The following is a 22,481-nucleotide window of genomic DNA, read 5'->3' on the forward strand; positions in this document are numbered from 1 at the left end:
TCATAAAATGGGACCTCATTTTCCAAAACCACCATGTTCACTTTGTGTACGCATATGTGTGTCTGTGTCTGTATATGGTAATTTATGTTTATTTCAGAGTTAGATGTTTTTATGACAGCGGACAAAGACACAAAACAAATCACAATTTAAAACAAACAAAAAACTAGCAATGAAGACCAACAGTTTAGAAAGCGCTGCTTTTCAAGGGAAGAACTGTTCCAGAATCACGCGCTACCACTTATAGTTTCTTCATGAGATTTAAATGAAGGTTATTGGCGACAGCGAAACTGAACTATTTTGTTGGCTTTTTAGAATTTCCTTCAAAATATTTTGTAAATCCCAGAGCGTCCGCAGAGAAAATGCAAACGTAAATTAAAATTTCAAAACGTGACATCAGAACGTGAAAGTCTTCTCTGTTAAAAAAAGTAATCCAAATCCAAACTGTTACTGCATGAGTTTACACTAGAGTATTTTAAAAATATAGAAAAAAAATGACCTGACATTTTATAAATAAATGCCAACGTTTAACGCCATTAGGTCCTCTTGACATCCCTTTGGGAGACAGAGTCATACATGATTTGTGATCCTTCAAACATTACCACTGGGTAAAATTCTGTTTAAATAGATTCATGTTAAACTGGAGTCCATCAAACAGAAGCAAATACAAGTTCAGCTACAGTTCTGCAGGGCAGTGTTTTCTGGAGGTTGCATGTGCTTGTGAACTGAGAGAAGGAGAGTTAACTGTACAGGGCGGTAAAGAGATGCGGTCCAGAGAACGATCATATGGTTCGCCAGTCTTCACGTTGTCCTCTCAGTTTCTCAAGTCTTTTTTTCCAGACGTCTGCCAGTATCTCTCCTTTTTTCTCTCTTGTGTGTGCGTTGTAATAAGGCCAATGAGACACTGGTATTGAGTGGTTATAAAGGCAGACACCACAAAATTACTGCGAATCGAGCTAAGGTGACATGAGCGCCCGTCTCACCGGTCATAACCACTTCGTAACACTGTACGCCAGCCCTATAAAACGTCGGTGCATCTAGTCCACTTTCCAGATAGCGACTTTGCCGTCTTCCCGCGCCGCGCCGCTGAGCACGTAGCGGTCTTCGGCTGAGCAGAGCGCCTGAATGCGGTCTGTGTGAGCGACCAGCTCCTTCTCCACACAGGGCTGCTCTGTGTTCACCACATAAATCTTTCCCCGGCATTTCCCCAAGGTCTGACTGTGGCTGCCTACCCAGATCTACAGACAACAAACACATACAAAGACAGAGAGAGAGAGAGAGAGAGAGAGGGGGGGGGGGGGGGATACACATTAGTTATTCATGTTACAACACCTCAAATAATTTTATATACATGTGGAGAGATAGGGTTTGGAGAAACTTAAAATGCTTTTAAAGTAAAGATATAAAAATCTTTCCAGATGGGTATTTAGATCATTTTACAGCGGCCATGGCTCCTGTACACAGAGTTCACCGATTCTCTAAAAATGAAAATTGTTGGACAGAGGAAGCTCACTGTGATTCAGTCTCTCTCAGTATCGATTATCGCAAAGATCAAAGTCTGACTTGTAAGCACGACAAGACTCACGGGGTTACACATCTCCGCCCTGAGTAAATATGCATTAAAGGAGCAGTCTCACTGCTCATGAGGAAATCTGTGTACTTTTCTCGGAGCGGTGCAGACGGGGCGGAGGAGGGCGTCTTTTCAGCCCGTGGGAGCGCTCACCTGATTCTTGACTCGGATCATGCATGCGACGCCTGCGCAGTCAGGCAGCGGAATCTTGTGGAAAGGCCTGTTCCGGGAATGGACGTGCCACAAACATAGCTCGCCTACGTCTGCGCAGGCCGTCCAAAGCTGCTCTTTCTGTAACACAGACAAGAAACGAAAGCTGACGGCTCATGGCAACAACGCAGCCGGTTACAGTTTATCACATTCAGTAAAATCCCAGCCATTTATATGACGGCTGATCGCGACATGTTCCAGTGCATCGGCAGACTGTTACACCGCACCGTGGTACATCGAATCCAACCATCACTTATTTTGTTTTATAACTGTAGGGGACAGTCAGATGGAGAGGTTGTTTTAAAGTTGTAGGGGACAGTCAGATGGAGAGGTTGGGGTGGTTGTTTTAAAGTTGTAGGGGACAGTCAGATGGAGAGGTTGGGGTGGTTGTTTTAAAGTTGTAGGGGACAGTCAGATGGGGTGGTTGGGGTGGTTGTTTTAAAGTTGTAGGGGACAGTCAGATGGAGAGGTTGGGGTGGTTGTTTTAAAGTTGTAGGGGACAGTCAGATGGAGAGGTTGGGGTGGTTGTTTTAAAGTTGTAGGGGACAGTCAGATGGGGTGGTTGTTTTAAAGTTGTAGGGGACAGTCAGATGGAGAGGTTGGGGTTGGGGTGGTTGTTTTAAAGTTGCAGGGGACAGTCAGATGGAGGGGTTGGGGTGGTTGTTTTAAAGTTGTAGGGGACAGTCAGATGGAGGGGTTGGGGTGGTTGTTTTAAAGTTGTAGGGGACAGTCAGATGGGGTGGTTGGGGTGGTTGTTTTAAAGTTGTAGGGGACAGTCAGATGGAGAGGTTGGGGTGGTTGTTTTAAAGTTGTAGGGGACAGTCAGATGGAGAGGTTGGGGTTGGGGTGGTTGTTTTAAAGTTGTAGGGGACAGTCAGACGGAGAGGCTGGGGCAATATGTCATCTCTGGAGGGGACACTAAGACAGAGAATTTGGGATGTAGTTGAAGAATGGCAAGACTTCAGTGAGACATAAAGGGATGACATTTCTTACCTCAGATATCAGCTCTGTAAAGAGTGACAAAATGTTTCTTATCTTATATATAAGCTTACTAAAGCGTGATAAAGTGTTTTTTTGTTTGTTTTTTTGTTTGTTTTGTTTTGCTTTTTGTTTTCTTACCTCAGGTATAAGCAGGAAGCTGCTGTATGATGTGAGCGTATCACGCAGGTGCTCAGGAAGTGCCATCCTCCTGAGCATCGTTCCAGTCCTGCTCACCTCCATCAGAGAGTCTCGTGCACCTTAGACACCCAACAAACAAACAAATAAACAAACAAACAAACAAGCAGATGAAACAATAAACAGACAGACAGGTAGACACACACAAACAAAGCAAAAACAGAAGCACTCCTGTTTGACATTTTTCTAAAAGCAGAGGCTGTTTAGGACTCTGATGCGTTTAAGCCCTTTAAAGCAGCATTGAAAAGTGTATGTGGCTGACTTAAAACACTGCAGTTACTTTACATCTCCTGTGGTTGTTATAACACACATCGAGAAAATATTAAATAAACATAGGGATCTTGAAGAGATGTTCTAGGATGAGTGTGTGTGTGTGTGTGTGTGTGTGTGTGCGTACTTGCACAATTGTCCTTGTGAGGACCAGTTTGAGTTGTCGACCTTGGGAGTGAAGGCATTTTGGGAAAGTAAGGACATTTTGCCTGGTCCTCATTTCTTCAAAGGGCTGTTTGAGGGTTAGGACTTGGTTTTAGAGTAAAGGCTGGGGTTAGGCATTTAGTTGTGATGGTTGAAGTTAGGGTAAATAGTTAGGGAATGCATTGTGTCAATGAGTGTCCTCACAAAGATTGAAATACAAGTGTGTGTGTGTGTGCGCGCGCACGCGCATGCATGCCCGTATGTGTGTGTGCGTGTACATGTGCGTGCGTGCATGCACGTGTGTGTGTGTGTGTGCGCGCATGCTTGTGCGTGTGTGCGTGCTCGTGCATGCGTGCGTGTGTGTGTGCATGTGTGCGTGTGCGTGCATGTGTGCACATGTGTGCTTGCATGCGTGTGTGTGTGTGTGTGTGTGTGTGTGTGTGTGCACGTGCGAGTGTGCGCGTTACTCACAGCACCAGAGCGATCCACTGTGAACCTGGATGGACTGCAGTCTGTCACACGACAGACGGAACTGACGTTTGACCTGAAGTGTGGGCACGTCCCACATGGTAACCGTGCCCTCTACGCTGCATGAGTACGCCACCAAAGGACTGGCAGGGGAACGCAAAGAGGAAAGAACGTACTCAGTACAGACAGTCACTCACACAAATACAAGAGTTACAGAGGAGCTTAATAAGGCTTTGTGTTTAACATGGTTTGTCACTAACATTCTCTGTCACCTTTTAGTTTTTTTTAGTTTTTTTTGTTTGTTTGTTTGTTTTTCTTTTAGCTTTTATTTTCCTCCTGTGTTTACTGGAGTGAAATGTGTAAGAACTGTATACAAACTGCATGGGGAAATAAATGAATGACCTAGAGAGGAAGATCACTCTATGCCAAAACAGGGTTTAGAAAAAAAAAAAACATTATAAAAACTTTTATATCCTGCCATAAGAATTCATAAACGTGTTATCAGTAGTACAGAACAACAACAATGAGAAGGAAGTATAAGCCTACAGTATCGACATGAGTCACCGAGCTTTGAGTGAGTGTGTGTGTGTGTGTGTGTGTGTGTGTGTGTGTGTGTGTATGTGTGTGTGTCTGTGTGTGAGTGTGTGTGTGTGTGTGTGAGTGTGTGTGTGTGTGTGTGTGTGTGTGTGTGTGTGTGTTTGTGTGTGTGTGTGTTTCAGGGTGGTTTCAGAATCACCTGTATTTGTCAGACCGCTCCTCCAGGGCAAGGCCGGTGACCTCACTGCGGTGCTCCGTAAGCTGTTTATTGCAGGAGACGCTGCGTGGGTTGATTATGTAAATGACGGAATCCTGAGAGCCAATCCACAGCTGATGTTGATTCACTCCCAGCATGCAGTTCTGACCAAAACAAAAACATGTTATACGGAAACAAGCAAAAAAAAAAAAAAAAAAAGAACCCCATCAAGCAGTATTTCTCATTTAACTAAAATAACTTGAGCCAAAAGTCAACCCTGTTAAACAGAGTGTTTCAAAGCTGCTCTCCTATTGGTATTGGACAGTCTTGATGTATGTGATGTTTATTTACTCATGCAGTTTATGCCCTTAGTCAGAGCAATTATTACTATCAGTCTTAAAGGGCACGTGCCTTCAGACCAACCTTGGCAGCCTTGATCAGATGCATCACTCTGCTTGGAGTTTGAACTCATAACCCTCTGGTTATTAGTCTGGTTTTCCCGCCACTGTGTCATTACTTTGGATAAAAACCTGTCATTGACCCAGTTTTACTTTTTCCATTGCCCCACCTTCTCAGTGCTTTATAGGGTCACACGCTCTTTCCTTGAATAGTGAGACAGTTTGTTACCAGAAGCAGTCTAATGGGTGTCAATTCCTATAGCCTTAATAAGAATCATCTGTTTGTGTTGCTGCCCATCAATGAAATGTCAGAGCAATTTTAGCCACCAGGGGGCGGTAAAAACTATCTAGAAAAATGACATCAAGATGTGAACCGTGGCGCGAGGCACAAGGTTCATATTTACTTTCATTTGATTATATCTTGGTGTTAACAGGCTAAAACATTTCCACTAATCAGATCAGACATTTTCTGAACAGATATCAGAATTTTTAATCTGTTATTAGCCAGGCAAATCCAGCCATGACACGCACTTTACAAGAGTCAAAACAACTTCAAAAACATTTGTTCCACCCTTTCTCCCAGCATGAGACCTGAGATAAGGAAGCTTTGAGGGGGGGAAAAAAAAAAGCCCTCTCTAAATTCCTCGCACATGTTTCTGTCCATGTAGACCAGTCTGTATTGAAACCATGTGTCTGTGAGCATATGTCTTACCAGGCGAGCTGTGCCCACTTGCAGGCCGTTCTGTAACGTGGACCAGCTGGCTGCGTCGAACACAACCACTTTCCCGTCACTCAGGGCACACCAAAGCTTCGGGTTCCCCCCGCCCTCTGTGTCCACCACACCTAACTGACCTAAAATAAGTGACCAACAGAGTCAATCTCCAGCAGCAAGACGAAAAAGGCCTAACCGTAAAAATAAAAACAAAAAAGAAATAAAGAAATGAATAAAAGAAAAAAAGGCAAACACTTCTGTCAGACTGTGTGCATTCAGTTTCAGTGTTGAAAGGAACCTTTATGTGTGACATAAAGAAAGAGGGAGAAAAAGGGGTGGGGGGCGGGCGCTTGAATGGGCGCCAGGGAAAAATGAGCACACTATATTCAGGTCACAGGCTCCGAAAAGAGGCCTCGTAGCAGCACAGCTAATGACACTAGCTCTCTCTCAGGTCCAGTTAAATAACCATGTTACCTCCTAATTACACGCAGAGGAACCAGTCACAGGCCCACACAAACATGCCACTGTCTTATATGAGAGTGAGAGAGACATTTCCAAACAGGTCTCGCGTTTAAGCCATACCAAGGAATGTGGCAAACAGTTCTCCTGTGGTCTGCAGCCCTGATTATGTGTCTTAGGAACATTCATTTATTCAAGTATTTTTATACTATATCCTTCATTAAACATTCGCTCCATATTCACTCCAAGCCTTTACTCTTCAACCTTGGTGGAAAATTACACCATCTAAAGATGTAGTGAAATAAACTGGTTGCATCTGACGTCAAGTCTTTTTTTTTTTTTACTGAGTACAGCTTTTGAATGCAAATTTACATTAGTCACTGTCTGTATGTGGGAAAGAATGTGAAGTGAGTCAAAATAATGTAAATGAAGGAAGACAGACACAAAGAGGAATGCTGTCTTGAACAAAAAAAAACCCAACATTGAGGAAGTCAGTGGCTATTTAGAAAAAAAAATAGTTTCTATAAGGTCATTAACTCAGTTAAAAGCCTTTCAACCAAAACTGCCCTCTGGATGTTTCTGGTGACAAGAAAGTAACCCAAGCTGACATCTGTTGCTGTACGGCCAAGAGAATTCTTTAGCTGGATCACGCGACCCAATGGTCTCTTGGATACAGGCAATCTAAGGTGTCTGCGCTAAGCAACCGAAAGCCTTTGTGATGTCACAGAGTCTGCAGAACAGGTTTGTCCTGGTACAACAGCATAGCTCATCTCGTTCTCACTACATGTGGGACACTCCGAGATTGACTCACAGATATCAGTGTGGGCTTCCTTTTTATTTTATCAGCCTGTCAGGAAATGTCCACTTATGATTTCTAGTCTTTAGCGTATCTATTTTCATATTTATAAAACGTTGAAATTTGACAGTCGACACAATCTCACATATTTGGGCGTCGGATCACGCGATCAGAGTCTAGCATTTCAGTCCAACCTGGTGAAAGTGAAAGGCGTGACCTACCCGGAGTGTACAGCAGCACATCCACAGCCTGGGGGGAGGTCAAATCCACTGAAGGGTTAATCTTGTGTTTCAGTGTCTCAGACGTCGTCTTAGGAACCATCATAGGCACTGTTAACCAAGAGATCAACATGAGATCACCACACAATATTGTACAAATACGGATTTCAGCACTCTTGAATCTATAACCATACAACAGGTTTTGCGAGAGTCAGAGATGGTCTACTCTGGCGGTCTGGAGGAGCACAATGTTCTAACTCATTTGAAAGCAACGGCACGGCTTTGACTCGTGCCGTAATAGCATCTGTGAGGCAACAACCTCTGGTCAACTTCTGCTGACATGAGCTGAGAACATTGGGGTCAAAGCTGTAGGAATTTTGATGTTAACAGTGTAAAGGGTGGCCCTGGGAAAACAGGAAATTCATCAGAAGTCAAACTGCTCCTTGTGAAAAAAATCCATTTTATGGGTTAGGCTTTACATGACAGCTGAAACGATAGGTCAGCACTTCAAACTGTAAAATAAATAAATAAATGACCTGCTCAAGGACTTACTGAAAACAAGTTTATCTACGCACCTTCTGATTTCATCCTGTCAAAGTAGGCCAGTTTGGAGGCGGCGTAGATGGCCTTCTGAGACTGAAGACAGCCCACGACCGCGTCCATTAAAAGAGCATTGGTCAAGGCTTGCTGCATATACTGGGGATCCTGGACAGGACAAACAAAAACATAATTTCCAGATCACGGAAGGCAACATTGGTTCTACATGACAAGTCAGAAGCTTGTATCTTGATGTTATTAACTCTTTTTGTTTGGGGGGGGAGGGGGGGGGGGTGTCTGAGTGTGGGGCCACAGTTTATGGTGTTTATGAAGGTTATGGTGAGCCACAAAGAAACAGCTTGATCTCGCTAGTAACGTGACTACTTACGGTTTACTACATATGGGAAATCCCCTGGCCCCTTCTTGTTTTTAACATTTAAAATAGCTCCAGTAGAAGACAATGAGTCATTAGCATCTGTTGGCTAACACAAGATCATTTAGAACTTATTCCCTCCAATATTAAAAGAGCATGCGTTTACTCAGCTGTGTTCAGAATATATATTTATATCAGCAAGTTAAATATTTTCGGTGTTTCTTCGCAACTCTGACAAGACTAAAAGCAATACAAACTGGTCCTGTGTGGTATTAAACACACAGCTTTGTTTTGGGCATCTTTTTAAAGCAGCAAATGCTAGCTACGGAAAACAGCGACTGTTCTGGAACTCTTGCGCCACAAAAAGACACCTTCCAAAAAACATCCAGATGGCAGTGACGAAGACAGATAAAAATAACAACTAAAAAATGAAACTAGGCACTATTTCTTCTTCTCAGTCTTCAGTTTTCAAAATGCCTTAGATCAATCTAGTTTTAACTTTACTGTCATTATAGCTTGTAGCATAACAAAAGAATATAAAGAAAATCGTTATATATATATATATATATATATATATATACATATATATATATATATATATATATAAGGAAAGAAAGAAAGAGAGAAAGAAATCAGAAAATTTAAAGAAGTCACACGATGTTGCATTGCTTTCAGTAATTGCCAGAGGAAATCGACAAAAAGAGAGAGGAAAGAGGGGAAGGGTTTTTCACTGTTGTTTTAATTTGGGAGCGATTGAAAATTAAGATCTAAAAGTAGCAAAAAATGCCAACACAAAAGAAGGAAATCACAGCTGATGTTTTTTTTTGTTTTGTTTTGTTTCTGCCCTATAAAATAGCGTCCCTTCCTAGTCCCTCACTTCTTTACAATCACAGCAACAAAAAAACAAACAACAAAAAAAAAAGTGCAAGTACATTGACATTTATTTCCTTTAGCTGACATTTTTATCCAGAACGGCTTACAATTATTACCTTTGACCTCTGGGGTCACAAACCAGCATCTTCCTTTCTCTGCTACCAAATGTAGGATTTGAACCCACAACCCTACAGTTACTGGTCTACCCCCCTTACAACTGCAGTTAGCAAATATGGTGAATGACTGGAGTTTACAGCATGGGAGAGTTATTGGAATTGAGCGAAGACATGTGCTTCTGGAGACGTGACGTGCACTGACCTTGTGGTCGTCAGCCATTTTTCTTCCAGCCCACATCTCCTTGATCATCAGACACCAGAGGTCACACTCCGATTTCAGATTGGCCTCAAACCACTCCTTCCTCAGAGAGCGCTTGATCTTCAGGGAGTTGACTCGCGTCAGGAGGAACGGCGAAGAGGAGATCCTCACCTCCTGAAAGGCAGGAACAGATGGTGATGGAGGTGCTAAGGAATCCCTAAGATCTGTTCCTCTTTGTGATTGGGTTGAAGGGTAATGATTGAATATTTTAAGCTTTAACGTTTCGTTTGACATTCACGCCCCCAAACAGCGGTCAAAACACTCACAATCAACAGCATTAACATAAAATAATATACTCACTGAAAAAGATGGGAGGTCTTTGATATTTGAACTTTCAGTCTAAACTCCATTTTAGACACTCCCCCTCCATGACAAAAAAAACTCCTGTGATACTATGGTGTTTCCAAATGTCAAATGTCAGGACTATAAAAAGAGCATGTTTGTGCATAGATTCAGGCGTTCAATAACTCATTACACTAATCTGTGGCTTAGTGAATAACTGATCAGTTAAAACAAGAGTGTTTGTTTTAAACCAGGACAAATATACAGAGAGCAGTCTCAATCCCCAGACCGGCTGGCTTATGAAAACATCGCTTTGTGAGCCATTAAGCAGTTTGTTTGGAGCTCTGAATGGGATTATGGCAGGATGTATCTGCCTCACCTCAATGTCTCTGAACTTGGTGACCTCCACGTAACCCGGCCGACCTTCCGTGAGCAGGAAAAGCCGTCTTTGGGTCATGGCGATCTTGCCAACGCCATGGCTGGTCTTCACAGACGAGGAGATCTTGTAAACGCACTCGTTTGCCTCCAGGTTCTCCAGCACGGCAGTCGGCAGGTCCACGTCCTGAGCCTCCGCCTCCGTCTCCTTCCAGAAGGTGTAGAAGAAGCGGAACGTGTCAGGGTCCACCTGTTTTTGCTGACCTGTAGGGGGCAGTCTAGAGTCATGTAGACTGTACAAGCAAAAACCCAACCCACAAACCACTGCCATAATTGCCTTTTTCCCAGGTTCTCGGCACAGTCTGCTGGACAGATAAGCAGCATACGATATCACAGACAAAGCATTAAGCCAGCAAGTGACATAATCTTATGAATTACTAGATCATACTAATAAACATCATGAATTCAGTGGGCTATTTCCATCTAGTCTGAGTAACTGAGAGGACTTGAGGAGAAAGGACACGAGGCCAGTTTCAACATCCACGAGTGTCTCACTCTCGCCCTTTACTTCCTTAAGTGGATGAAGTAATTGAGTGAGTCAATGCAGGAGTTACAAATAGAACTACGAACAGGGTTGCGAAATAATGTCACGACTGCACTCTGCATTTGCCTGTGAACAGGCACAGTGGGAAGTGGGTCAATAAGCCTGCAAACAAATGGAAGCCTCTCAGAGGATATTTATGGAAAAAGTAAATATGCTAAGCAAATTTGAAACACAGGCTAACTTAGAAAGCCACGGCCAGCGATTCAAACTTGAAAATTTGGCAAGCTACACATGCCGGGATTTACTTACAAAATCCAAAAAAAAAGTCGACATGCCATGCATTAACTACATCAAGGGTTTCATACCCATATACACACACACACTCATACACACTCACGTCACTCTCTTAAAGCAGAACTTGTTTCACTGAAATAGCTTGGAACAAACCAAGTGTGTCAGTGGTTTGAGCTCAAGCAGATGGTTTCCATAGTGTTAATGATTAACCTGCCTCAACGCCGACAAGACTCACTAAGACTAAACACTAAAGTTAGAGGTGGCATTACGGATTGAGGTAGGTGGCAAACTGTTTTAGAAGGATTAAAAGCAAACAGAACGAAAGCAGAAAGGTTCGACGAACAAATGTCAAGAAGGGAGTCGACAAAAAGCCAAGCTGCCTACGGTAGGACGTTAACACAATCGCGGGCGAACGTACCCAGAGAAGCGTACGAAAGCATGCGGTAAAGCGGCTGATTAGCACAGCACTCGTTCCATGCTATGCTTACCCTCCGGAGTAGATTCTAGGTAAAAGACAGACTGGGTGGAGGCCCTCACCGCAGAATGTAGTCCTTGCCAACCAAAGCCACTCTTACCAGAGTCTACTGGGATAGGGACTATGAAGGGACAGCACACATTCAATGTACAGGGACAATGTAAGCGTACACATAAAACTGTGTGCTCACACAACAGATAATACACACACTTACACATACACACACACACACACACACAACACACACACACACACACACACACACACACCACAACACAAAACAGATACAACACAAATCACAGGGAGCTGGTTCATTAAAGGCACAATCTTTGGTTGCTACATAGTCACCCTGCTGAGTTTTGTTTTGATAAACAGCATGGTGAGGTTTGGGAGGTGCATTCAAACTCATGGCTAGAGCTGCTGTGAATAGACATGACTGCCAATTCAGAGATGCAAGTTAGATTTCTTTCACTCAATAACAGGGAAAAAAAACAACACAAGTATCTGAGAAGCATGATCTTAGAGTTATTAGACCGAAATTGCCAGTCGTAGCCAATATATGTCAGAGTAGAGACAAATGGGTAAGTATCAATAATCTAATTGGATGAATTGAACAGTGGGAGACATTCCAGATTGTGCCTTTAAAGTTCAGTCTCAGTCAACGGCAGGATGGACCAGTAAGCTGTCCGTCAATTAAGATACTGATCAGGGAATTTGGAGGATAAATGTTTTTTTCCGATTAATGCTCAGTAATTATCACGGTTCAAGTATAGAGAAGTATGGAGAAGCAGTTGACCGCAAACCAAATCAAACAGTGAAAGGGAAGACAATCACAGGAGGAAAATCCACAGGATCCACCCAAAAGATAAATAAAGCCTGTTAATCTGCTGTGTTCCATGCTCTCTGATTAGCCCTGGAATGCCACATTCCCCAATAGGAGAACTATACACAAAGAGCGGAGAGCCTCTTTTTCTGCTTGCTTGCGCGTCGGTAATTCATTCAGTAAAGAACGCTAGCCATCTTTGGACACCAAGGAAAACTTAAATTTTTTTACAGTCTTCCTGTATGCGATTTGAGTTTTAATCCGGCCGCATTTTAGCCCTGTGCTTCCGCGTCCGTGTCATTCAACCCTCGTCCTCCAATGCTGGAGGCTTAATCATGCACTCCTTACAATCACAGACTGAATTCTGTTTTGGACAACCAGGCCTGCATCCTTCAGTCAGTAAACGACAGCTGTCTGATGTTTGAAAGGAACAAAAAAAAAACATTAGGGCCTTTGGATTCAAAACGTCCACCGTAAAACAGCTCTAACGTATCTTCTCACTGTGTAACATAATGATGTGTGATTTAATACTGAAGTTAGGGGTCACTCATGCAACAGACACTTCCATAACGGCTATATGCTTAGTTTGTATTCTGCCAGCCTTAGAAGTCACTTTGGATAGAAGCGTCTGCAAAATTACTCAATGTAGATGTAATGTTTCTCCCTCTCTCTCTCTCTCTCTCTCTCTCTCTCTCTCACTCACTCACTCACCCACAGTGAGAGCCTCAAACAACCTCCCAATGGTGCCTTGGTCCTTCACAATTCCTGACTCCTGTACGCGGCGCACAAAGTCCTCCAGCTGCATATGTGTCCGCGGCAACTCGAATTTCTTCACAGACCCCCCTCTGTCGTTGGGCTGCGCTTCGTGGTCCTTCTTCACCTTGCTGATGAGGCGTTTCAGCTCAGAGCGCCGGTCAGCTTGTGCCCGTTCATCCGGTGACAAGGTGTCCACCAGAGAGTTGACCAGCTCCGCCGGGAAGATGTCGGTATCCGTCTTGTACAGGTTCTGGAAGTCCCCAATCGCATCCAGACGTTTCCCTGTCACCGAATTTACCAGGCCACGCAGGTAGTAATAGCGGGCCAGCAGAGCAGAGTCCTCTGGTGTTGCCAAAGCAACAGCCCTTCCCAGAAGGTTGATCAGCTCAGCGTAATAGTTCTGGACATAGTGGTAGGACAAGGGTGGAGGGAACTCTGGGAGTTTGAAGGTTTTGACTGGTTTTTGTGGGATTTTAAAACCTAGAAGAGACACACAAAATGAGGAGGATGACAAGCATAGTAAAGAAGCTTAGCTAAAAAAAAAAAAGACATCTCAAGATCTCAACGGCGTAAAAAGATGAAGATCACCATGAACTTAAACTAAAAAACTAAAAAACATTGATTGTTTATCAAATATATCCATAACATTCCAGATTTTCTTTTCTCTTCTCCATTAATACTTGTAGAAAATAATAATTCTGAAGTCCAATTAACTCTTTGAGGAACTCTACAACTGTTTGCGTTCTAGAATGTCAACCTTGGAATTCCGAATGGAACACGTCAGTCATACTCCGTAAAGTCAAGACAAAGTGAGCCATTTTAAGACTCTTTGGGCCTGCTCTCTCAGATCCTCGGACGCTGTTTGAGACGGGAACCCGTACCGTTACGCTCCAGGGACATTGTTTTGAGCGATGTACGTCGGACTTGGAGAGTGAAAGCCTTCTCGTCAAGCAGATTGGGTAGGCTCATGCCCAGTCTCTTACTCAGCCGGTTCTCTGGGCCGTTGTATTTCCGCGCCATCTCCTGCATAGGGGGTCTACGCAGAACATCAGTCCTCCACCTGCAGAAGAGGAGCATTAACACAGAAGCATTAATAAACAGATCTCTTCAGTTTGTAGCACTCAAGATTATGCATAATTTTTAACACCAAGGCAGGGACAGCTTAAAGGGTACAGGATAGACTTTCTGGAGAGTAAAAGAGAGAGAGAGAGACATAGAGAGAGAGAGAGAGAGAGAGAGAGAGAGAGAGAGCAGGGCAGAGAGAAGGGGGTAGGGGAAGAATGTAGACAGAAAACTTCACTGGATTTATGGGTATACTTTTGGGCTTCTGAACGTGTTTTCCGTTCCATGTGATGGAAGGCATCCATCTTTCTGTTCAAACGGTCTCGCAGGAAGGAATGGAATATGTGTGTGTCTAAAACCTGCTCACAAAGACACACACACACACACACACAAACACACAAATATAAATAAACCAAGCACTCTTACACAATGTTCAGAAGCTCTAGTATGTAGGAGTTTTATTTTGTACCTTTTGATAAAATGTGTGGTCTGTCGGCTCTCTGGACCTAAGGAACTCTTCGTGGTTAAAAACTCTGTGTTCATAGTTCAGGTGATCTTGAACTTCCCTATCAAACATGCAGATCAATGAGATTAGAAGTCTCTAAACAAAAACAGCAGTCCAAAATATCCCCATATTCTAATCACCACCGTACGAGCAAAGACTCATAAAATCACAGCTTCAAAAAGCATCAGGATCAGGAAAGTCTAGAAGGTCTGCATTCTTTACAGTATCGTTTTTTTTTTATTTTCATTAGAGCCTAGAAAAATCATATATCTGTTATTGGGTGCATACGCTTTTCTCTCTTGCACTCATTTTGTCAAGCGGTAACCATGGATCTACTTTTGATACTTGATCAATCCATTCATCCATCCATACCAACCCTCCATCTATCCATTGGCCACTTAACATTAAGGTCTACACCTGTAACCGTTTCATATTCCACAGGATCATTTTCCCTCAACACAGTGAGAAGGGGGAGGGAGAGTCAGACCTGAAGATGTTGACTATTAGTTCCAGAGAGACCTGCAGTATCTCTGTGTTCAGTCTGAGCTGCCACTGTCTTCTCTGTGCACGGAGGTCGTTCATGTCTATGCTGCTTCCCAGATGACACAGCTCCAGGTCATAGTGAAACTGTAGCCCAGCAGTCCTGAATGAATAAAGAGGGAATTTCAGTGACTGGAGAATCAAAAAAACAAAACAAAAAAAAAACCTTAAAACCCCTGCTCTACATTTTTTTTCTGTCAGACTCATGCAGGATGATGATTTATGGGATCCCATACAGTCTAGATCATATTACTGACAAAGGGGCTGTGTCTCTGTTGGCTGACTTTACGTTATCTACGTGTGTTCAGTCTCTTAGACAGAATTTTAAAAAAAACAACGTTGTCGCCTCGAATACACAGTCACCGTGCGTTTCGCATTCACGTCCATTTAACACGTTTGAAATATCGGCTCAAACAAGAAACCGCCACACCGGACTCGATTTCAGGTCCGATTACAGTGGTTCAGAAACTTAACTCAGGGATTATCACATAATGATCTGATCTCTCTCACCTTCAGACTACTCTTAAGTATTTAAATGATGTGTGAGATGCGGGGGCTGAACACAGACATGCGGTGACTAAGAATGAATGGTTAATGTCGTGAGTCATAAATGCACAGTTACCGGCTAAGAAAACAGTTTCTCGCCGCCTGCGGGATCTCGGGCAGGTCCAAATCCGAGGACGAGACTGTCCCGCTGTCCACATCTATCAGTACCAGATCGTCTGTTTCCTGTGGGCGGACACAGGAAAAACAAAGTCATTTCTACAAATCGCTGCACGGCAACCTAATATGGTTTACATGGCAACCGCCTGAAGGATTCTATGCTTGTTCCCAATGGAGAACTAAAGGAATCGAAGCAAGGTCACATGCATTTCACCTGCAAAGAGAGCGGAAAGATTATGATCGGATCGATAATTACAAATGTAAATTCATGCCGACACACTATCAAACTGTGACACTAGCTTTAGTAATTGTACATTGAAAGCGCAGATCCAACATTAACTTATAATATATGACCTGGGTTAAATAAGTGTTCTAAAGACTGGGCCCTGTTCCAATATTCTTAGGCAGCTCAGTTTTCCTGTACCCTGTTACTGCTGTAGTTAAGGAAACTCTGACAGGACAACAAATTGGTTGAGGGGAAAAATCCAACAAACATCGCATGAAGGCCTTTGCATTTGCATTTATAAACTGCCATTTATCCTGTAAGCCACAAGGGAAAAGGAAAGAGCTGAAGAGATATAGGACTCAGCCCAATCCGTTTCCCCTGACCCAGTTTTTGCGTATACAAACCATGACTTCCTAAAAAAAAAAAAAAAAAAAATCTGGGACATTGTAGAAAGCCCTACCGCTGCAACCTCTTCGAGGTGGTTTACGTGACAGCCCATGAGGTAGGCCGTGGGGGCCATGATGAAGTCCAGCATCCCCCCGGACAGGAGGGGCACGTAGGGGTGCTGCCAGTGGAGGGGGTAAATGAACAGCATGAAACACTCCGCCATGAGGGTGAGCTTGGCCCAGTCGGAGGAGAAAAACACCACCCGTTGCTCCGTCAGGATGGCCGTGATGATCTGGGTCAAGGGTCACAGAGAGGTCACGGAATGTTTAGACATGGCACATGGCACACGTGTAAATATTTTCAGATAGGCTTGGAACTTGCAGAACTTGAATTAAAAAAACAAAACAAACAAACAAAAAAAAAAACTCACAAGCATTTCATACTGATAAAGAGCTCCAGTCAAGAAATATCATAAAAAAAAGAATAATTATTCAATATTCATTCTGGTGTTGAGCTCATAGTTAATTGAATGTCGAGCAAAAGTGGATGGATACGTATTTTTAAACCCTCATGGTCGATCTTATCTGTGAGTTCTTGAAAAACACGTCATTATTTAAATCGAGAAGATCCTGCACTAACCTGTAGGACTTGTTCAGGCTGAAAGCACAGGAAGGGCAGGTGGAGATCGTGATCCACAGCCGGGCGATCCTTGTCCTCTCTGGAGGGCAACACTATCTGCAGTGGTTTAAAGGTGAATACCTAGACACACGTCAATTGTGATTAAAGAAGGACAAATACAGTTTCAGCATAATCTAAGATTAAAAGGAGTTTCAATGGAGAATACTCATTAACAGCTAAATTCAGAAGTCAGGCTATGATCAACACACACACACACACACACAAAAACCAGCTCACCACATGGAGCTGTCCAGGCGGAGGCACTGGAACCAGTGCCAGCTTGGCAGAGAACTCCTTTACCCTTTCTTCAAGTTCAGCGAAACGGCAGGTTTTCAGCTGACTCAGCACACTGACAACACACACACACATACACAAACACACACACACACACACACAAACATGCGTGCACACGCACACACACAAACATGCACACACACACACACACACACTTATTCAAAACTCAATATCAACCTTAACACAATGCTTACAGATCTGTTCTTACAACACAAATTGTGATGACGCACTAACACGTTTATAACACGCGTAGCTATCGGTTCTCTTACACATGTAACGTGTCAACAGAGTGTAATAACATGATGGTTTAACAGCACTGACATGTAGCGTCATTGTTCAAAAAAAAAAAAAAAGTGATACTCACCATGACAGACAGTCTCTCAGGGCACTGTAGTATGGGTACTTAGAGATGACACACACCACATAGGCAGAGTAAAGGCGAGGGTTTTTGGCTGACCAGTGACCATTGTGGACCATACCTCCATCCTGAGGACACAAACATGCAGACGCACACGCAGACGCACACACATACCCACACACGCAGACGCACAAAGACACACAAACAGACACAGGCTGGTGTCAGAGAGTTGATCATTCAGATAAAACGCTGCTGCTTTTAATAAAATGCCAGTGAAATCAGGACAGTTAGTGTATATTCAATAAAGGCATCAAAACTTTGCAGTTTTTGTTGTTTGGTGCAAAGACACACAAGAAACTGCTATAAACTGTGATACTACAAAGACAAGAAGTTTGACGTGCTGACATGTATTGGTCTGTAGAACTGCACCACCACTCCATGGCTCTGGTTCCCGAACACGTCCGTAAACACAAGGAAATGGTACGAGTCCTCTTTACTCTCGCTGGCTATCCTCAATCCCTCTGCCCAGTGAGAAAGAGAGAAAGAGACAGTCAGTAAATTCCCGCAGTCCTAGACTGTGAGTTACAGAATGCGTCTGTGGAGCGGAATATGAAAACATAAGCCCGTTACCTGGGAAACACAGCTGTGGCAGAGCGATGACATCAATGTCCTTGGGGACACTAAGGTCCTCTGTGATGGGCACCGCCGTCTCATTGCTCTTGGCTACATCGTTAGCTGACACCACGGGCCTCTCCCTCTTCTTCTTGAAGGATCGTCGCTTCTGAGCCCTAGTGAAGGCTGGAGTGTGACTTTGCCCGTTACTGACAGTCTCCTTACTCACAAAAGGCGGTGCGTGCACCTGCAGTACCTCCGCTTCCAAAAGGGGGAGCTCTCTCAACTTCCCCTGTAGCTGTTCCTAAACACCACAGATGTGAAAAATGGAAATTATTATTAATGGAACTGAACTGTCTTAAACCAACAGAAAATACCTTATAGTAATATGGTACTATTCTATACTATCACACAAACTTCTATAATAGCATTTCACTCTGCAGTAGTACAATGCTACATTTATGAAATATATAAAAAGTAAACAGAGGACATGAACTATTTGTCGCACTAACTTCAGAAATATTTGTCAATGTCGCACAGTGATTGGGAAAACCACTACACTTCGTTAAGCAATGCTGTACCTGGAAAACTTCTCTGAGCCTCTCACTGGATGCACCCACCACCACAGAGGCCTCCAAAAGTCCAGACGGTATATGGTTAGCCATCGGAAGCAAATTAATCCAGATCCGATCAATGGCACATTCGAAGTGTCATTTGTTTATTGAGAACGCCTCGTTAAAAAAAAAAAACAAAAAACAAAACCGTCTTCCGTGACGATCAAACGGTCTCAGCATGGCTGTGCGCCGCAGGGAGAGTTGGAACACGCATCTCTTACTCACCTAGTAAAGACGAAATACAGGTTTTGTTTTAGTTTTCATAAGAAGAGCTGTCTGGAAATGACGTTGTTGGAAAAAAAAATGTTATACCTTAACGTTGCTTAACGTCCCAAAATATTACATGACACCCCGCCCCCCCCCCCCCCCCCCCACCCCCCCTCCAACCCCTCAGTCTTGCCCTCCGTTATAAGACAGATAAGACTATTGGATAAAGTTCCTTGGATAAAGAATAGTTAAGAATGGAGAAACAGCCTAGGTCATAGCACTTAGCTAAGCACTAAATGTGTTGCTGGATTTAATCAAACGAGTTGCAACACTATAAACATGTTGAAACAGAAAATAACACTGTATGTTGGCACGTTAGAAGGAAAAGGGGAGACGCTTTTTTACATTAAATCGAAAAGTAGAAAACAGAACACGACTCTTCATGCTGACAAATGTACAAAACAGACAAATATACCTTGATAAAACATGTCCTGTCTCAGAATGACTGAACTAAAGCAATCCTCAGCCGGTGTGATTCAGATACAGGAACACAGCTGGGCTGACGTGTGCGTGTGTCTGTATGTCTGTCTGTCTGTTTGCGTCTGTATCTCTGTGTGTGTAGGCTGTCCATAAGGCTATGAGGGCAAAGACGTGCGTTTGAATTTTCAAAAACTAATTGAAATAAACTCCCTCTATCTGACAGCACCTAGTTGACGTTTCACTGGTAATAAAATATGGACAGAACAACCCCACTCAGGCTCAAAACAATCTAGTATTTTTAAATAGTTTAAGCATGCGGCGGTTAGTGTGCGTGAAGTTCATGGCCAATCTGCATGCTCTCTTATTTGGGAGCCGTTAAGCATCTCGTGTTAGTCCTGGTGGAGCTGGACAATCATTTGAATCCCACGTCAGACCTGTTGATATTCCAGTAACAGCCGGGAGCTCCGTGCAAAGCATAGGCTATATCTTGTCAGACAAACCGTTAAGTCTGATACAGTACCAGACCCACTCCTCTTTCCTGAGCATCTGGTTTGAATCACAGTTTTGGTTTCCGTCACACAGTGGGAACCCAGCAATGACTCAAACGTGTGAAACGCTTTTAGAAAATGAAGGTGCGTTGTACTGAGCACACACAAACTCTTCCTCAGAGGAAAAGTCAAACGAAAAGCCGAGTCTGGCAGTTCAAAAACCTAATTTATTCTAAGAAAAAAAAATCGACCGCGGACATTTTTTCCGTGGCAAACATGTCACAGGAGCAATTCCTCGCAAGGACAGTTAATGGAGTAAAAAAACGGCCAGTTACTTTGGCTCCTGGTGTACAGATTCTCGTCAATGTTAGCAATGTATTGCGAAAAACGTGTTGTCAGAAATCTAGATGTCTTGAGATGCGGGAGTCACAGGATGTACAAAACCGGTTTTATTCGCTGGTTTAACCACAGAGAAACTCGACCAGGTCAGCTGTGACACTGGAGTGTCGAGTTTTCAGGTATGCGCCAAACGACTTCCTTCACCATGTATATCAGGGATAATGAGTTAAGCTATTAGAATGAGGCACTACAAGCAAACGTAAGCTTGCTTGAACCCAAAACACATGCTCGAAAACACTAAATAAAGCTACAACAAAGACAAATACGAGACAGCGACGAAGGACTGTCATGCTAGATCATTTGACTCGACCTCATAAAATGTTTTATGACTGGTTAATAAGTAAATGTTTGGTAATCATTGAGAACTTGCAAATGTTCTTCAAGACATTTGGAAAAGAAAATGCAAAGTCTATCAAGTCAATGCTTCATAATCAAGCGCAACAGACATTCGCAAATCCTGAAATATTGCAATAAAACTCTGATGACCAACAACAGCAAAACAGTTTAAAATAAGTAAATTTGCAAACGTATGCGGCGTATTCGATAGATTTCGTCTTTCTGCTGCCAACTTACAAAATGATTGAATGTCAACCAACAAACCTGGGTGGAACCGTTGATTTTTTTTCATTAAAGTGACCCGGACCGCAGTTTTCGAGTTGATAGAGAAATTTACAAAACCTAATTCAGTGTCAGAGCTCTAAGGGAGAGCGACCGATTCCATTCGCTCTCATTGGTGTGAAGGCGGGCGGACTGACTTAGTTTACTTGAATAGGCTGGCTGTTGCTTATTCAAAAAACTTCCTGTGAGCTTGTTTGATTTATGGGCCTGAACGCAGATCTGGGATCTGCTTTGACCGCCTCTTAAAAAGGTTGTCCATAGAATGTAAAACGTTGTAACTGACTCTAGACCAGCCAGCATTGGGCAGATACGTCAAACTGAACGTGCCTCAGGACACTTAGAGAAGCCCGTTGATCTGAAATTATTATGGCTATTACGATGATTATGATCACGTTTAGTTTTCCTTTACCCTGTTAGAACGTGTTGTCCCTCATGAACATAATATGTCGATAATGTAATAGAATCGTATGGATTTAGAAGTGAAGGCGTTGTCGTTACAACGACAAATAATCGGACTGCTGTACTGAGTCGCCATCTAGTGAATACTACCAAGAGGGCAACACGTGTTCCTCAGTACTTTTTGTACCGTTTATGATCCGAGGACTGTAATCGGCCAAAACGTCCTAATTTCATTTTCAAATATGTGTTTTGTCGTTGTGTATCGTCCCGTCACATTTATTTGAGTGTGACATACTCATCTGCTCTTGCTCTTTCGACTGACAGCTTGTCGAAGGAAGAAACAAAGGCAGAGATTTCCATTTAAAACGAACACAATTCACAGATAAGGCAAAAGGGTCATGGTGTTCACTTTTCAACTGGCTGTAGATAATTATATTAGTTATTACTTGGACTGATTTTCGGATCTCAAAGTGCTTAGGTGCATAAGGTTTGTGACTGCGTCGGAATTTACCAGGCATTCAAATGAGACGTGCTCCATAAAAACGGTTTGGCGTTTGAATTGCAATCGCAAAAAGTAACCACAAGATGGCACCAGTGTCTCATTATTTGTGTGGCAGTTATTCCGTCGTACTAGCGTTACAGAACTAGATGCCGTGATTGCCCCAATATGTGCACTGCGAGCAAGGATAGCCTACCATTAAATAACACGCATGTATACGTGCCTTCGTTACATGTGTCTATTTTGGGAAATGTGACAGCTAGATCCATATAGGTGACAATCGATACATTGACTAATCTATAGAACTGCCCAGCAACATACACCATCCAATCCTTTTTGAGAGTGAAAACAGGATGATCATTTTAACCTCCTGCAACTTCCAGTCTCACCATTTAAAACCAGTCACAGGCTGCTTTGTCTTATAAAGGATTTTCTGAAGATTTTATTTAGTCTTTTTTTTTTAATGATACATGAACTTAATCATAAATGTGTGAATAAATGCAAATTTCTTGTTTAATTCTTACATTAAACAGCGAAGAATTTTGACTTTTTACATTTTTGATTCAGTATTTTTGTTTAAAAAAAAAAAAAGTG

General features: G+C 42.9%; 1 protein-coding gene across 1 annotated transcript; it reads right to left on the minus strand.

Annotated features, from left to right (window-relative positions):
- Positions 1–21,081, minus strand: dennd3a (DENN/MADD domain containing 3a). Its single transcript, XM_030789147.1, has 24 exons — positions 20,972–21,081; positions 18,765–19,022; positions 18,202–18,487; positions 17,977–18,092; positions 17,578–17,699; positions 17,157–17,268; positions 16,881–17,000; positions 16,315–16,533; positions 15,588–15,694; positions 14,913–15,068; positions 14,390–14,486; positions 14,176–14,279; positions 13,740–13,918; positions 12,814–13,338; positions 9,971–10,230; positions 9,253–9,423; positions 7,727–7,856; positions 7,155–7,262; positions 5,679–5,818; positions 4,572–4,732; positions 3,839–3,978; positions 2,897–3,015; positions 1,721–1,858; positions 1–1,235 (listed from the first exon to the last, which is right to left on the minus strand). Exons 2-24 carry the CDS (start codon positions 18,846–18,848, stop codon positions 1,035–1,037), a joined length of 3,795 nt encoding a protein of 1,264 aa, XP_030645007.1. The 5' UTR covers positions 18,849–19,022; positions 20,972–21,081; the 3' UTR covers positions 1–1,034.
- Between the last annotated feature and the right edge of the window lie 1,400 nt (positions 21,082–22,481).

Source organism: Chanos chanos, chromosome 12 (assembly GCF_902362185.1).
Source record: "Chanos chanos chromosome 12, fChaCha1.1, whole genome shotgun sequence".
Taxonomy (NCBI): Eukaryota; Metazoa; Chordata; class Actinopteri; order Gonorynchiformes; family Chanidae; genus Chanos; species Chanos chanos.

Bases quoted from the DNA above. Each gene is read 5' to 3' on its own strand.
- dennd3a (XM_030789147.1), bottom strand. From the start codon at position 18,848: ATGGCTAACCATATACCGTCTGGACTTTTGGAGGCCTCTGTGGTGGTG. The intron at 15,695-16,314 runs GTAGGGCTTTCT...GTCCGCCCACAG, and splicing joins ACCTCGAAGAGGTTGCAGCG to GAAACAGACGATCTGGTACT. The intron at 5,819-7,154 runs GTAGGTCACGCC...CACTTATTTTAG, and splicing joins TGTGCTGCTGTACACTCCGG to GTCAGTTAGGTGTGGTGGAC.